The following is a 14,828-nucleotide window of genomic DNA, read 5'->3' on the forward strand; positions in this document are numbered from 1 at the left end:
ATTCCCATTCCCAAATCTGTCTGGACTAAATTTACTGCGGCAGGGCCAACCTGCAGTAAGATGAGAGCCCTGTGATTCTGCACTCCTCTGCTCCCTCTTTTCCTTTAACCCTTTAAGGTGTGAGATCAATCACAATCACTACTGGTTAATTGATAACGCTGGAGTTCTAGAACACTCCTAGAAATTTGAAAAAAGCGTTCAGAATAACCCACTCTTCAAAGGGTTAAACTGCATTCTTGTCTGCTGAATGTCAGCGTCTGTGCGCACAACTGGAGCATTATCTCAAATCCTCCGAACATTTGCAGGGCTGTCCCATGGGTCCGCTCGCAGGATTACCGCACCGTAGAGAGGGAGAGGCTGCAGTCTATTTATAGTCAAACTAAAGGACATCCTCATCTGCTATGCTGCTACGGAACTGACTTTTTAGTTGCTGCTGCTGTATTATTTTCTGCTTCTTGTTTTCAGTGCTTTTATGCATTTAATTTAACGGCGCAACTGAGCACGGAGAGTCTGACTTCTCCAGGGACCTGGGATCAGATTGGTAATCCGAACCTGTTTAATTCAGTTCCCTGACCTCGCTGCCTATCTGGAGCGGAACCCAATTATGTGGGCCGGGGCGTCCTTCAGAACCGTGTGAGCCACATACCCACAAACCCCCTGTGGCCCCCGTGTTGTTCTCTGCATTGTAATAACATTAACCTTTGTTTATGTGGGTGTTTCTGTTAAGTGTTCGCTGCTAAGAAGATTATACAAGCACAAGTGGTTCACATGGCTACTGGGTGATTTTCACTTTAGTGTGGCTAGGTCCCCCATAGGCAGAAGGGTCTTTTCCAAGCACGCAGGATGAGTGAACGGGGGTTGGAGGGGGTGTGGAATATGTCAATGTGTTTAGTGTTTGAAGGGGATTATCTGTCTCTCATAATGAGTCTTATTGACCCCCCACGTTACAACACCCCACCTTGGTCTTGGAAAAAGGCCTGAGTAATCCTTAGAAACTCAGTAAGCTGGTTCTGTCCCTTCTCCCGCTCATCAGATCACTGGCTAGTGTGTTGCTGGGATGTGGAAGACAGGCACTGTGTATCCGGCCTGATGGATGATAATCTCAGGCTTATTGGAGGCAGCCCAGCATCTGCTTTCCTCCTACTGTTTGTTTTCCCAGAGAACTTTACAAGGGAAGCTACTGCAGTGGGAATGACAAAGTCCCCAGAATATGCCTCAGTGAAGTAAACTTGAATGCCCTACCCTACCACTGTAGAAACTGCTGGTTGTAGTTCATTTTAAAATAAGCAGCCAAGCCCCTTGAGTACGTCCATTGAGGTACCATAAGTATGACATCATAATTTTATGTGAATGTTACAGAGGTTTTGACCAATCAAGTGAATTGATGCCTTTGGCCATTATTCAGGGAGTTAGGAGTGTTTCCTGTAGTCGAGTGCTAGACTCCACCACCACTCTCTCGCAGCATGGCTAGAGGTCCCTGTCAGTCTGCGTAATCTCCCTCGTGGTGGAGCCCATGGTTCTGTTCCTGAAGGCATGTATCACCTCTGTAGATAACCCTTCCGCTGGCACATTGCTGATTTTCCTCCCTGTGTCTCGTGGCTTTGCAGTCCCTCATTGTTGCCCAGCACTGCTCATCCAAGACTTCCTGCTGCTGAAATGAGTTGACATTTCGGATTACATCGGTCAGTTTTTGAGTGTCCTTGATTTCTTTTTTTTCTCCGTTTTCACTTCTGCGTTTCCAATAGCAACCCTCACATCGTGCTGAATATTGACCTGGCGCCCACCATTCTCGACATTGCCGGCATGGACATCCCTCCTGACATGGACGGCAAGTCTGTCCTCAAGCTGCTGGACACCGAGAGGCCGGTCAACAGGTGGGCCAGGGCCGGTCGTGTGTAAAACTGCCTGGCTGTTTCAAGGACAGTCCCATGTGTTGGGCATGTGTGGGTCATGTGTGGAATGAAATGCCAGTCTGTGTGTGAATATGGTTTAAGGCTTTACTTTGTGTTCCTTGTCGTTTGTGAACTGTGGCACTGAATAAAAGATCAGATTGGCTTGGATTTGTGTTGCTATGGCATCTACTGAAATTACTTCCCCGGCAATACTGTTTTGCTTGCCTGGATATTGCTTTCATTAAGAGCAGACATTAAATAATCCCCCTCGATCTCTCCAAGACGCCGCAGCATCGATACATGTGGTAATACTGGAGAGAATTGTACTGGGGATGTGAGTGTGCAGATGGGGAGGAGAGAAAGAGTATGTGTGTGTGTGTGTGTGTGTGTGTGGGGTGGGGGGGCGGTGAGTGCCTTCCAATATGGAGACCCAGTCTCTTTGCACTCCTGAATGTAATAAGAAATAAATTGTCTTGCCTGGCTTGAAATAGGCTGGTGGGGACAGGAGACGGCGATGGTCTGGGTAAAGCAGGACATGGCTTTCTGGCAGTTTCACTCCTCTCTCCCTCTGATGGGAGGCGGGCTGGCTCCCATTGGTTCCTGACCAAGATCTGAGACACAGAGATCTGCTTGATCAATGCCTCATATATATTAGAAGAGTCAGGAAAGGTCAGGTGTCAAAAGGAAGGTCTTTTTTTGTCTTGTTATTTTTGCCAGTGCAATATAATGTACACTGCAGTGGACGTGTTTACATGCACACTAATACTGTGACCTTACCCCAGTCGTGGCAATATACTATCTAATGAAATGATCATGTACAGGCCTTTATCTGATTATCTTTATTGGTGTAAGATCATAATCAGCATATTCAAAATCCAGTTAAGACACCTGGATTTTTGCCCAATCTTTTGTTTTTTTTGTGCATGTACATGTCTTACTCTGCTTTCTTTTGGCCTTTTGAAATTGCACGTCATGGAGAAGTCTAAAGTCCCAGATGAAAACAAGCATGGATGCTGTGTACATCGCTTCCGTCGAGAAAAAACTGATTACGGAAAAAATCATGTAAACTTGACTATTGGAATAATCGCGTTACTTATATCCATGTGTATGCAAAAATCTAAATACGGGCATAAACTGATTACTCCCAATAATCAGGGTATTGGTGTGCATGTAAATGTAGCCACTCAGTTTTATGTCATTGCGACATGCACACTTGGAGCCTGGTCATGCTATTGGTCATGCTATTGGTTTTGTGTGTGCTAAAGGTCTTATTAACTCAGGACCGTATGGCTTTGTTGCTGTCGGCGGATAGAGCAGAACTACCCACAGCTCTGTCAGCTTTGGATGTGCTCCATCATAAATTGTGTAATTGTGGATGACATCTTGTTTCTTCCATTTAATTTCAGATTCCAGTTTAACAAGAAGGGAAAAGTGTGGAGAGACTCGTTCCTTGTAGAGAGGGGGTAAGTAGTTAAAATTAATCATGCATTTGGAATTTGTTTTTCAGGCTTCGAATCACAGAGAATAATATGGCCCATTTACTATATCGCAGAGCTTTTATCTCCCAGTACAGTCATGTGCAGCAGGAGGTGGTTCCTATACAGCACTAGTTTTTCAATTAGATGGTCTGCATCACAATAACCACAACTCCTCTCTGCTCCGAGGGATAGAATGGAAAGTTTTTTTCTCTCAACTCAAGGGGGAAAACACATTAATATGCAATGTAGCTGGATATGTCTACAGGATACACTTGACCTATATGGCACGCTCCACTTCTTACAGGAAGTTGCTGCATAAGCGGGATGATGGGAAGGATGTGGCCCAGGAGGAGAACTTCCTGCCCAAGTACCAGCGAGTGAAGGATTTGTGCCAGCGCGCGGAGTACCAGACACCCTGTGAACAGCTGGGACAGGTAGAATTCTGCCTGAATCCGCACCAACATATAGGATATATCATATATACCTGTAGTTTATTTCTGCTCTCTTTCAGACATACATAGCAACACATATTTCATTTTTGGATTCTGAATCCATTTAATATTTTTAATATGTGCGTGGACATGCACACACACGCATCACAATGTATGTACAATACTTTTCTCAATATGAATTTCATGTTACAGCCAAGACTGAAGTTCTACATCACATTCATTCTGCATCTACAGACACATTCTCAACATCTGTGATCCTTGAATAGTGAAAGATCATTGATTTACACGGAGTCAATCACAGAGACTTCAAGAGGGTTTTATGTCAGTCAGGGCATGTCCCAGCAGAGTGAGATTTGGTAAGAGAGAGATGTTTGGGGTGATTAGCTACAAGAAGGGCTGTCTTGTAACACTTTCTAATGGCAGATAGAATCAGCTGTCCCCAAAGACAGCTCCAGACTTCAGAAGAATATCTGGCATTAATGAGAGAGGGAAAGGATACAGGTCTGTTCTGCCGAGTTCACATATCTATCAATATGACCATTTAACTCCCAGACCATCTAAACCACCAAGGGCCCCCTCAGAATGAATTAATTAACTCTCTCTTAATTAATCTCTCTTGCTCTCTTTCCCTTCCTTTCATCCCGGTCTTTCCTTATTTTCCATCACAGCACTTATATTTGGAAAATCTAAAATTTTATCATCAGGTATACAACAAGTGCTTAGCAGTTTACTATAAGAAGGATACAGAAGCAGTCTCTTCTGCTCCTTCTTCCTGTTCATTCAGCACCTGAGAGGGGAACAGGTGTCACAGCTCGTAGTGGCTGATTAGGAGGAGGATTTCAGAACCTGAAGCAGACGGTCTACACAAGTGTTGCTGGGTGACTAAGCTCAGCCCAGATGACAGCCTGTTCTGTGGATCTATTTCTAGATATAAAAATTCTCATAAATCTCATAAATATTTTATAGTGCCCTGCTCACCGCCTTACCACCTACACCACATTTGTATGAGTAAATAACCTTTTTAGAGTATCGGAGGGAAATGGTGATTATTTATTGGTGATTATTTCTATTGCAGTGGTAATCACCCTAGTATCATCTCACCACCTCCATTAAGTATTTCTTAAGTATTTTATTGATGCAAAACCCAAGATGAAATAATAATAATAATGAGAAGAAGACGAAAAATCCATTGCATTTTAATCAAGGGCCTTTGGGCTTTGACAGTAACTCAGTAGGCAGTAACTCACCTCATTCATTGCTGTGGGTGATGCACCAGAAGGCCAATTAGGGTGGAGCAGCAATGATTTAGCCAATTGAGGCAGGGGATGATTTGAATGAAAGTCCAGGTTGTGAATGCAGCCTAAATGCGGGAGGTGAAGACTCACATGTGACTCTTATTGACCACGTGGTGACCAGGCTGCAGTTTAATGTTATTTCAAAGACCTTCAGCACAGTTTCATCACAAGTATTGCATCACGTTCAGTTAAGAAAGAAGACTCCCCTGTACTGGCCCACTAAAACAAGCTGCATGTGTTACCCTGTTGCTCAGCAGGCCTAGCCATGTAATGTAATGAACAAGTTTCACTCTGAGGCTCATCCTTCTTCAGAACAGGAGATGACTGTAGACTTGCTCTGCAGAGATCCATTTGTCTTCTTTGACTGTAGGGCAGAACATGCAGAATTAATTACCGGAAATTTAAATCTTTCTGGGTGTGATTAAAATATCTGAAATTAAAAAGGTAATTAGAGAGCTTCAGCAGATGCACTCCCCATGATACAGTAATTGCAACACTGTACACAAAATTACCACCAGCAAAGTGATTTAGGCATTATTTGCAGGAATACCCAAATTCTCACCTGTGTGTCAATTTACATTGCTAATTAACAGTAATTACCAAATATTTTTACTCTCTTAAACTTAATTCAATAGAGGTGCCGAGGTTTCAGGGTTGTATCACAAATCAGCTGTTTTCTCTTCTGTGACTGCTCATTTATGTGTGTATTGTATGTGTGTGTGTGTGAGTGTGTGTGTGTATTTATAACCAGCCAAGACCAGAATCTCTTTTTAAAAGTAGCTCTCCCTCTACCCTCTCTCTCTTTCTCTCTCTGTAGAAGTGGCAGTGTGTGGAGGACCCCTCTGGGAAGCTGAGGCTCTATAAGTGTAAGGGCATGGCCAGTCTGTCTGCCCCGCGCAAGAAGGGCCCGTCCAGCGTCAAGCCGCCGTTCTACAGACGCAACTCGGACCCGGATGGCTGCGACTGTGACTTCCCCACCTTCCGGATGAGCCCCTTCAAGAAGAAGAAGCTGTTGTCCAAGAAGAGTGAGTGGAACGAGGCATTTCCTCCCTGAGTCTTCCGTTTTGTTCCCTGAGCCGCCTACTAATTCAAATTCAAATTTAAATTTGTATATGCTTTTCTTACAACACAGTAGGTACTCTGGTTTGATGCTGAGGTGGTTAGGGAGGGGCACACGGCAGGTTTATGTGCCTCCACAACGCCATTTTGTATTCATAAATCTTTTCAATGTTGCAAACAAGTCATTATGAAAATAATCACGATGCGGGGCGGCCGGGGCGGGGGCTCTCTGGAATCTGCTTATGAACGCTGTCTGCTCCAGGGTCAGTCTCAGAGATCAGTTGCAGAGGATTTGCAATCTTTGTTCTTTTATAAATCTGATTAATCCTCCTGTTAACGATGTTAAAGTAATGCTCTCAATGGTCTCTGTCTTCTTTGTGCTGTTGATCTCCAAATCCATGTCTGATTTGCACTGAGATCATATGTCTGGTCTGCTCTCACAAACACACTGTCTTTTTGTCTTCCTGCAACATGATATTTCACAAATTACAGGTAGCAAATTAAACCCATCAGCTGCTCCAAGCATGGCGGGAAAGGTGCTAGCTTCTTGCAGACTTGATAAGCCATAGAAAATAAAAACTACTTTTTATTTTTATTTTTTGCAAATTTAAATACCATACCTTTTGACTCTGACCATGTATTGCTGATCTTATTTGTAAAGATTTGAAAATACTTGTTTTGCTTGGAGTCAAGAAGTGCTGGAGTGAATAAGAGCACACACAAATCTTCACTACCATCTAGTGGTCAACAGAAACATTACCCTGGATAATAAAAATGATATACTTTTCTAATAGAGTGGTAATTCAAGTGTCTTTTTCAAGGGTATTACAGCAGAGGCACCTGTGAAATTTGAAAAAAACTTCACCTCCATATTCATTTTCCATAAATGTGACGTCATCTGTTTAAGCCTTCTGCATTTCTGTATGAATTTGCTTATGTTGATTTGATGCCCCCGTTTTGGCAGAGCTGAAGAGCAGTAAGAACTACTCCCGAAACCGTTCATCTCGCTCCGTTTCCATGGAGATGGATGGGGAACTCTATGCCGTGGACCTGGAGGACGGGTATCAGCCTGTGGCCCCCAGGAACCAAAGCCAGACCAGTGAAATAATACTGAGGCGCAAGGAGGAGGAGGAGGATGAGTTCAGTGGCATGGGTGTGACTATCGGCCCCAAAAGCAGCAACAGCCTCATAGTACCCTCATCCATCAAGGTCACACACAGGCGAGTGTTGTTTGTGTACTTGTGTGTGTGTGTACAATATGTTTGTGTGCTGACTATTGTATTTATAGTTATGGGGTCAGTACAGTGGTAACATTGATTTGCATCAAGCTCAGTTCCCTTCTCACTGAGAGACCTGTGCAGGGGGTGTAAGACGCAAGTGATGTCCATGATTTTCGCACAGCAGCTAAATGGTGCTGTCCCCTCCTCCCCAGGTGCTCCATATTGTCAAATGACACAGTCAAATGTGACACGGGCCTGTACAAGTCACTGCAGGCATGGAAGGACCACAAACTGCACATTGACCATGAGGTACTGCCCTATCTCCGCAGGGTTTCTGATCTCATAAATGTTTTCATGGATTTGTAATGTTACAGAGAGCTGTAGAGGCTGATGATATTACATGTTTTTATGCAGTGCCATCTTCTAAATCTGTGTGTGTGTGTGTGTGTGTGTGTGTGTTACATAGATTGAAACATTGCAGACAAAAATAAAGAACCTGCGTGAGGTCAGAGGTCACCTAAAGAAGGCGCGGCCTGGGGAGTGTGACTGCAACAGATACGTGTAAGTGTCTTACACCACCACCGCTTGAGTGACACTTAACTCTGCCATCCCCCCTCATTTGAGGAGGGAAGGGATTCACTCCCCATAGCTGTGTCTGTGAATTCTAAAGTACTCCCTGTGCCAGTATGTTAGAAAATGCTGCACAAGCACCACCTCGTCTGATTCCATATGTTGGCTCTGCTCCATGTACCTTGAGGCATCATCCTGGGAGTATATTTGACTGATCCCCATGACTTTCTTTACCTTTCACTAAAATACATTACATTCTGCTGTGACAGTACAGCTTGTGGTAATCTTCTGAGTACAATATTTAGTGTCCCCCTTGTGGCCATCTTTGGCAGTGCTGTTTCAGAGTACAACACCAGCTTTTGGGAATGTATTTCTTATCGCATTTGAACAGTCTTTATTTACAGCACAAAAGCAGAATTACAGCCACACAGTCAATGCCGACTCAGTATAGGCAGTCAGTATTCACTCCATCAGTGGTTCACAGAGACTCCTTGACTACATGCCAATGTCCTCCATGTCCTTGTGTTTCAGGTACCAGTCTAAACACAAGGGCAAGCTCAGGCATAAAGGAGGCACTATTCACCCATTCAGGTATGGATCACAATGCTGCATACACAACTGTGCATGTGTGTGTGTGTGTGTGTGTGTGTGTGTGTGTGTGCATGGGTTTGTGAGTGTGTGTTTGTGTGTGTATGTGAGTGCCTGCATGCGTGCGTGTGCGTGTGTGTGTATGCATGTGTGTGTGTGTGCATGGATCTGCAAGTGTGTGTGTTTGTGTGCGTAATACTGATTTATGGATGTTTGTGGCTCTTCTCCCAATCAGGAAAATGCAGGATAAAGACAAAAAGCTGTGGATTATGAAAGAACAGAAGAGACGGAAGAAGTTACGCAAGCTTTTGAAACGACTGCGCAACAATGACACCTGCAGCATGCCCGGCCTCACCTGCTTCACCCACGACAACCAGCACTGGCAGACTGCCCCCTTCTGGACCAGTAAGGCAGTGCAGCACTGCAGCCAATCCTCACCCTTATCCAAATGGTCACACAGCCCGTATTGTGATTATTTAAAATTCTTAAATTCCTAAAATCAACATTCCTGAAGAGTACTGAATCTGTCTATTTTCATCTATATTCAGACAAAAAGGCTTTCGCATGATTGTGTGATTTGATGAGTAAATATTTATCTTTATTTTTTTTTTTTCAGGGATCTGCAGGAATGTATAAAATTTGGCCATAAGAGTATTTCAGATCTGTATTTGACATAGGCCTGATTGTGACCATGTGATATGATATGTCCTGATGTGTTCCTCACATTGCTCTCTCTGCTCCTGCTGCAGTGGGTCCATTCTGTGCCTGCACCAGCGCCAATAACAACACATACTGGTGCATGAGAACCATCAACGAGACGCACAACTTCCTGTTCTGTGAATTCGCCACAGGGTTCCTGGAGTACTTCGACCTCAACACTGACCCCTACCAGGTATGCCTGAGGTGTTTTTCTTCATTTGACTCATCTATTTTGCTTTTTCTCACATCCAGGGGTACGCCCCTGTAACATTCTTAGTTAATGATAACCGTAACATTACTATAAATACCACCAACATTCTTCAGGAAGGCTATTGTTCTTTTCCAAGTGGGAATTCACAGACATGACGTGGCGTAAGGTTCAGGATGGGAACTGTTGAATCTTAATCAAGATTGGAGTCAAAACAAGTCATAGTCATAGTTGCTAAGAAAATGTGGTTCTTTAAAGTTTTCGTGAAGTTTTTAGTTTTACCTCTTCTCATTTAATACCAAAATAAACCAATTCTGGCACAGGCAACAATGATCTGCCCACTTCTTTCCAGAACTTAGAACTGCCTTAAGGCACAAATGCTTATGTTCAAATACAGCCAAGATCAAATAATGGTCTATATTGGCTCGTTTTTCTGGCTTCAAGCTTTAATGTCACTTTGATTAAACTGATATGGACTACTGTCTTTTAAATATTTTGATCTTAAGGTCATGATGATGGTGAATATACATGCACATGGCTGACCTCCCTTGTGGCCCCACTCACAGTCAGGCAGACCCTCTCTGTCTACCTACAGTGCTGTGTTTTGACTGCTCTTCTCTCTGTTTGCAGCTGATCAATGCAGTGAATACACTGGACCGCCATGTTCTCAACCAGCTGCATGTTCAGCTGATGGAACTGCGCAGCTGCAAGGGTCACAAGCAGTGTAATCCCCGCACACGTAACCTTGAGATCGGTGAGTCTCACACACACACACATGAACACACACACACACACGTGCGCACACATGCACACATACATTCATGCTCATATGCACACACTCACAGACACTCATTTTCACACACTGCGCTCTATACTCTCACAAGCACACACTCAGAAAAAATGAGGCATGCAGTGACATGGAGAACACACGCACACGCATGATGTACACATGCAGGGTGTTTCCTCGATGGACACACCCCTGGCCAGTGATTGGAGGAGTGAAGTCTGTTCAGCATCCCATCATCGCCATCCTCACGAGTCACCAGGCCAAAGCCCCGCCTTGCTTTCTGTTCTCTTTATTTTTTCAGTCTCTACTTTTCCCACTGGAGTAATAAATAAACATTAAACATTAAAATAACAAAACTTTATTTAATTAATATTATCATATTAATATTAAGCACATATTATTCACTTATGAAAAATATAAACCCTTCCTAGTACATTATAATGAAGAAAGATTTAATTAGACTGAACTACAATTTACAACCATAATGTAGCCAAAATAATTATCTTAAATAAAGATTATTCAATAACGAAGTTAATGATAGGGTCAGTAATTCATATTGTATGTGTTTTTGTGTCTCACATTTACCTAAACCTATTTATTTGGTCTTTAACATTTTTCCAAAAATGTCCTATGGGACAATTAAAAATCCTCTAAGTGAAATGTTTGATGACACAATCACAAATTGGTCTGTCTCACAGGACATTTTTGTTAGGCCCAGATACAGTCTCACTGCAATGCGTTTTGTCCTGTTTTTAGAGTCAATTTAAGCAAAGGTTGCTTTCTTTCTGAAAAATGCAGAGCAACTCAAATTCAGCTGTCGCTGCATTTAATACAAAGAGCATTGTCCAATCAAAAGAAGGTAAGACTTGCTTCAGTTTGTTACTCCTGAGGACAATATGCATTGCAGTTACATAGAATCTGGCCTTAAAGGCACTAAGGCTAGATTTTAGACTTTGCCTTAATTCAGTAATTTGTGTTTCTATTCTCTAACTGATGATATTGTCTTTTCTTCAGGAGGTAAAGAGCGAAGCAGCTTTGATGAATACAGGTATCTTTGCTCATTAAATTAAATTCTCTCTGCACTGCAAGTCTTAACACCAAATCATTATCCAAAGCTTTTGATTGGCACCAATACCAAAATTAGTTTTTTTTTTATTTAAAAAAAACATTAAAAACACACCACATTTAATGTAACAAGTTTTATATGAACACAAAGGAATTTCTGTGTGCTGTCTCTCTGCATCTTGCATGATTGCTCGCTGTTAAGAGGGTTTGTAATCCGGGCTTTTAACCAGGGGGTTACTCTACCAGTCAGCAGCTTCTCTCTCTTTCGCTTGAGGGGGCAGCATAACAGTTTGTCTTATTGTTGCTTGTACATCAGGCAGTTTCATCGTCGAAAATGGCCAAAAGTGAAGAAGCCCACCTCCAAATCGCTGTGAGTTTGGACCCATCCGCCCCCCGCGACCCCGCTGCCAGCCTGGCCTCCCCTTTGCTTTAACTTGCATTTCTTTTCCGGGGCAGTGGGTTTAGCTGCATGCTGCATCTGGGCCAGTTCACCGTAACCATTCTCTGTCTCTTCTCTGCATGAAGCTGTGGACCATGTGGACTACTGCTGTCCTTTCTCATCTCAGACACGTCTCTCTCTCTCTCTCTCCGGTCACTTCTCGTCTGTAGAGAGGGGACCGTCCCTCGGCCTTGAAAATTACATCACTTTCCTCGTCTTTCATGTGTTTTTTTTTTTGGAGTACTTTCTTTTCATTTAAGTTGGCTGGCGTTAAAATATTCCCACCATCATTTCTATGCCCATGTAGAGGAAAGCAGTGGTGATAAAATATCTCGAATAGGCCAGTTTTATAAAATCATGAGCAAAATGGATTCTGCACAAAATGGATTGGGTTTTATGCGGGCCATAAAAAGTGTGTGGAAATGTAAGCAGAAGCCTAATCCATGGCAGTGATATACTTCTTTGTGTTTTGTGGTTGTTTCCTACCAGAGGACAGATTTGGGAAGGATGGGAGGGCTAGGGCCCCAGAACCCCTCCACCTGGACCTTCCGGGGGAAACCAACTGGCTAGAACTTGAAACCTTGTACAGACTTGACGAGCACGCCTATGATCTCAAACTCAACTTCAACGTGAGCCTGGAGGACTGGACCAACTTTGGAGGGGCCGTGGACAGAATGTTTGCACTGTTGGGCAATTTCAACCATGCCGACAGACACCTCCGCCCACACCAGGGAGTGCCGGGAGGGGAAGGAGCTGGGGGTCAGACGCTGGTGTCTTCCACCAGCCAATCCGCTTCTGCCCTCTACCTGACCACCCTGGCCACGCCTGCCCTCCTGCTGCGGGAGGCCGGCGTGGAGACCCTGCGCACTGCCCTGGGGCTCAGCCAGGGGGCGCCCTCTCCCTCCTCTCCCGCTGCCCTTCCCGAGGAGGAGGGCGGAGCCAACTGGGCACATTCCATCTCCCTCCTCAATGAACTGCTGGAGGACGGCCAGCTCAGCCTGGAGGAGGAGGATGAGGATGAGGAAGAGCCAGAGCCTCAGAGGGGGCAGCCATCCCATCGGAGGGCAAACAGCACCCCCTGTGACTGCACCAACTTTGTTCAAGAGGAAATATTTGAGGCTGCTATCTGAACCAACCCCGCCTCCTCCTCCTTCTGGCTAATTCAGCCCCAAAAACAGCAGAAGAAATGCCATGTTACAAATGTGATACTGTCATGACATCAATTCCCTGATTCCGCACCTTCAAAATCCTTATTACAAGACGCCGCTCCAAAATGACCAGGCCCCAGAATGACAGGACAGTTTCCTCTCCCATAGCCCACACTGAGAATTCCCACAGTTCCAGGGAAGCAGTCTGTTACTGCCTGTACCCCTCTGTAAACTGGAGAGATGAGTGAGAGACTTCACCAGGAGATCATCTAGGCTTGAAATGCGACACTTGTTATTGTTATGTAACAGACATTTAGGGAGATGGGGGGGAGGGAAAACATGTTTTGTTATGATATTTGTCAGATTCCATGGAAAGGTTTTTGTATTGTGTTCATACTTGATTTTGCCTTTTTCTTTTATCCTTGTGGTGACTCCCCCCACAGCCCAGTTGTGTACCTGGCACATTGATTTTACAGATTTTGACGTCTGGCCTTCGACTTTGAATTGAGACCATGAAGCTAAAGCTAAACCACACCCAAGAACGGTAAAATGTATGTAGAATGTATGAGATTGTATTGATGAATCCCAAACCCTACGCCCTCTTCCATGCCCCCTTGTGTAAAACACAACCAGGGCAGAGGAGAAAATGGTGGTGCGTATGAGCTGGGGTGGTTTTCAATTTTTCACTCAAAGATTATTTTCTCAGTGCCATCTCAGTGTTGCAGTTTACCTTTTAGAAACTAATGCATTTAATTCTGGCAAAAGTACCTTGTTGAGGTGTATTGTATTTTTGTTATTTGTTAATTCCATTCATTTTTTTTCTGTCAATTAATCAAGTAAAAGTCCTCATATCAGCATTTTCTGAAGATAAGTTTTCCCAGAGAGGTACATTTCTCAGTAAGCAGCAGCAAGTGGGAAGATCGTACCGGAAGACCGTGTCTGTCTCCTTTTAACAGGGTGGGCTGGCGTACACCAAGAAACAAGCCCCAGAGAACCCAAGTTTAATCATGCTCGGTCTAGTCACTTCATTCATGAGCTCATCCCCGCACACTGACAATGCCAAAGGTCAAAGAGAATGTCTGGAGGAGGCTGGTCATGATTCACAGAGGGTCCTTCCTCCTGAACTCCATTTTGTGATCCCCAGCCAAACATCAGAGCTAGAAAAAAACGTAGCTCTGTCTGATTTATTCTGTCTGAGACACACAGGACATCCTTGTTTTTAATGGTCCATTATCAGAAAGATTATCTATGTTTTCATGGACCACACATTGTATTTCCATTAGTGAATTTCATATTATTTGCATCTTTTCCATAGAAAAAAAGTTAATTAAAAATAAAAAAAGTGTGTTTAACAAATGTCACATTCTTTTTAACATTAGATTGCTGTTCCTGGTTATTTGTTCTCGCTATACATGGTGCTATGACAGTCTGAACAAATATATTAAATTGCTGTATGTATTTGAATGTATGTTTTGCAATTCATGTAAATGTTAAAATATATTTTATAATACACAAAAGAGGCTAAATGACTTATCCAACAATGTGTTCTGTATCATGGATATTACAAAATTTTTCAACTGTAGTATTGCCTTATGATTTTTATAGCTTCATTTTTGGTCATAAGGCACATCCTAAATGAACAGCTTTTTCTGTCAAAGGAACTCCCCCCACTGAATGTTTTTACAACATTGTGACATGAACTACTATGTCCCTATATTCCTTCAAAGAAAGAAAATATAGAGGAAGGAAGGAATGCAGACTTTTCATTAGCACTTTTAACAGGACTGCTGTATGTGAAAAAATAGGCAATTTAAATAACAATGCCATGTACAGTACATAGATTTATCATACATATATTTTTGTTTCCTTTGGTTTACCAGTGAACATTTGATAGCAGTTATTAGTTTGTGAATAAAGTGTTGAATGCC

The 14,828-nt window shown here is 43.3% G+C and overlaps 1 protein-coding gene across 5 annotated transcripts in view; it reads left to right on the forward strand.

The window, feature by feature from the left end:
- The window catches only part of LOC118207736 (extracellular sulfatase Sulf-2-like), a 118,039-nt gene extending 103,211 nt beyond the window's left edge, over positions 1-14,828 (forward strand). For 3 of the 5 annotated variants that reach the window (XM_035381689.1, XM_035381687.1, XM_035381688.1), the window contains 12 exons: positions 1,746-1,874; positions 3,299-3,355; positions 3,675-3,804; positions 5,935-6,142; positions 7,141-7,396; positions 7,609-7,705; positions 7,863-7,957; positions 8,498-8,557; positions 8,790-8,959; positions 9,304-9,446; positions 10,092-10,215; positions 12,242-14,828. In XM_035381689.1, coding sequence (XP_035237580.1) covers positions 1,746-1,874; positions 3,299-3,355; positions 3,675-3,804; positions 5,935-6,142; positions 7,141-7,396; positions 7,609-7,705; positions 7,863-7,957; positions 8,498-8,557; positions 8,790-8,959; positions 9,304-9,446; positions 10,092-10,215; positions 12,242-12,882 — 2,110 coding nt within the window. In that variant the 3' untranslated portion in view covers positions 12,883-14,828. Of the gene's footprint in view, positions 1-1,745; positions 1,875-3,298; positions 3,356-3,674; positions 3,805-5,934; positions 6,143-7,140; positions 7,397-7,608; positions 7,706-7,862; positions 7,958-8,497; positions 8,558-8,789; positions 8,960-9,303; positions 9,447-10,091; positions 10,216-11,262; positions 11,297-11,629; positions 11,684-12,241 lie in introns of all 5 variants that reach the window. The other 2 variants (XM_035381690.1, XM_035381691.1) reach the window with 2 other exon arrangements.

Source organism: Anguilla anguilla, chromosome 11 (assembly GCF_013347855.1).
Source record: "Anguilla anguilla isolate fAngAng1 chromosome 11, fAngAng1.pri, whole genome shotgun sequence".
NCBI lineage: Eukaryota > Metazoa > Chordata > Actinopteri > Anguilliformes > Anguillidae > Anguilla > Anguilla anguilla.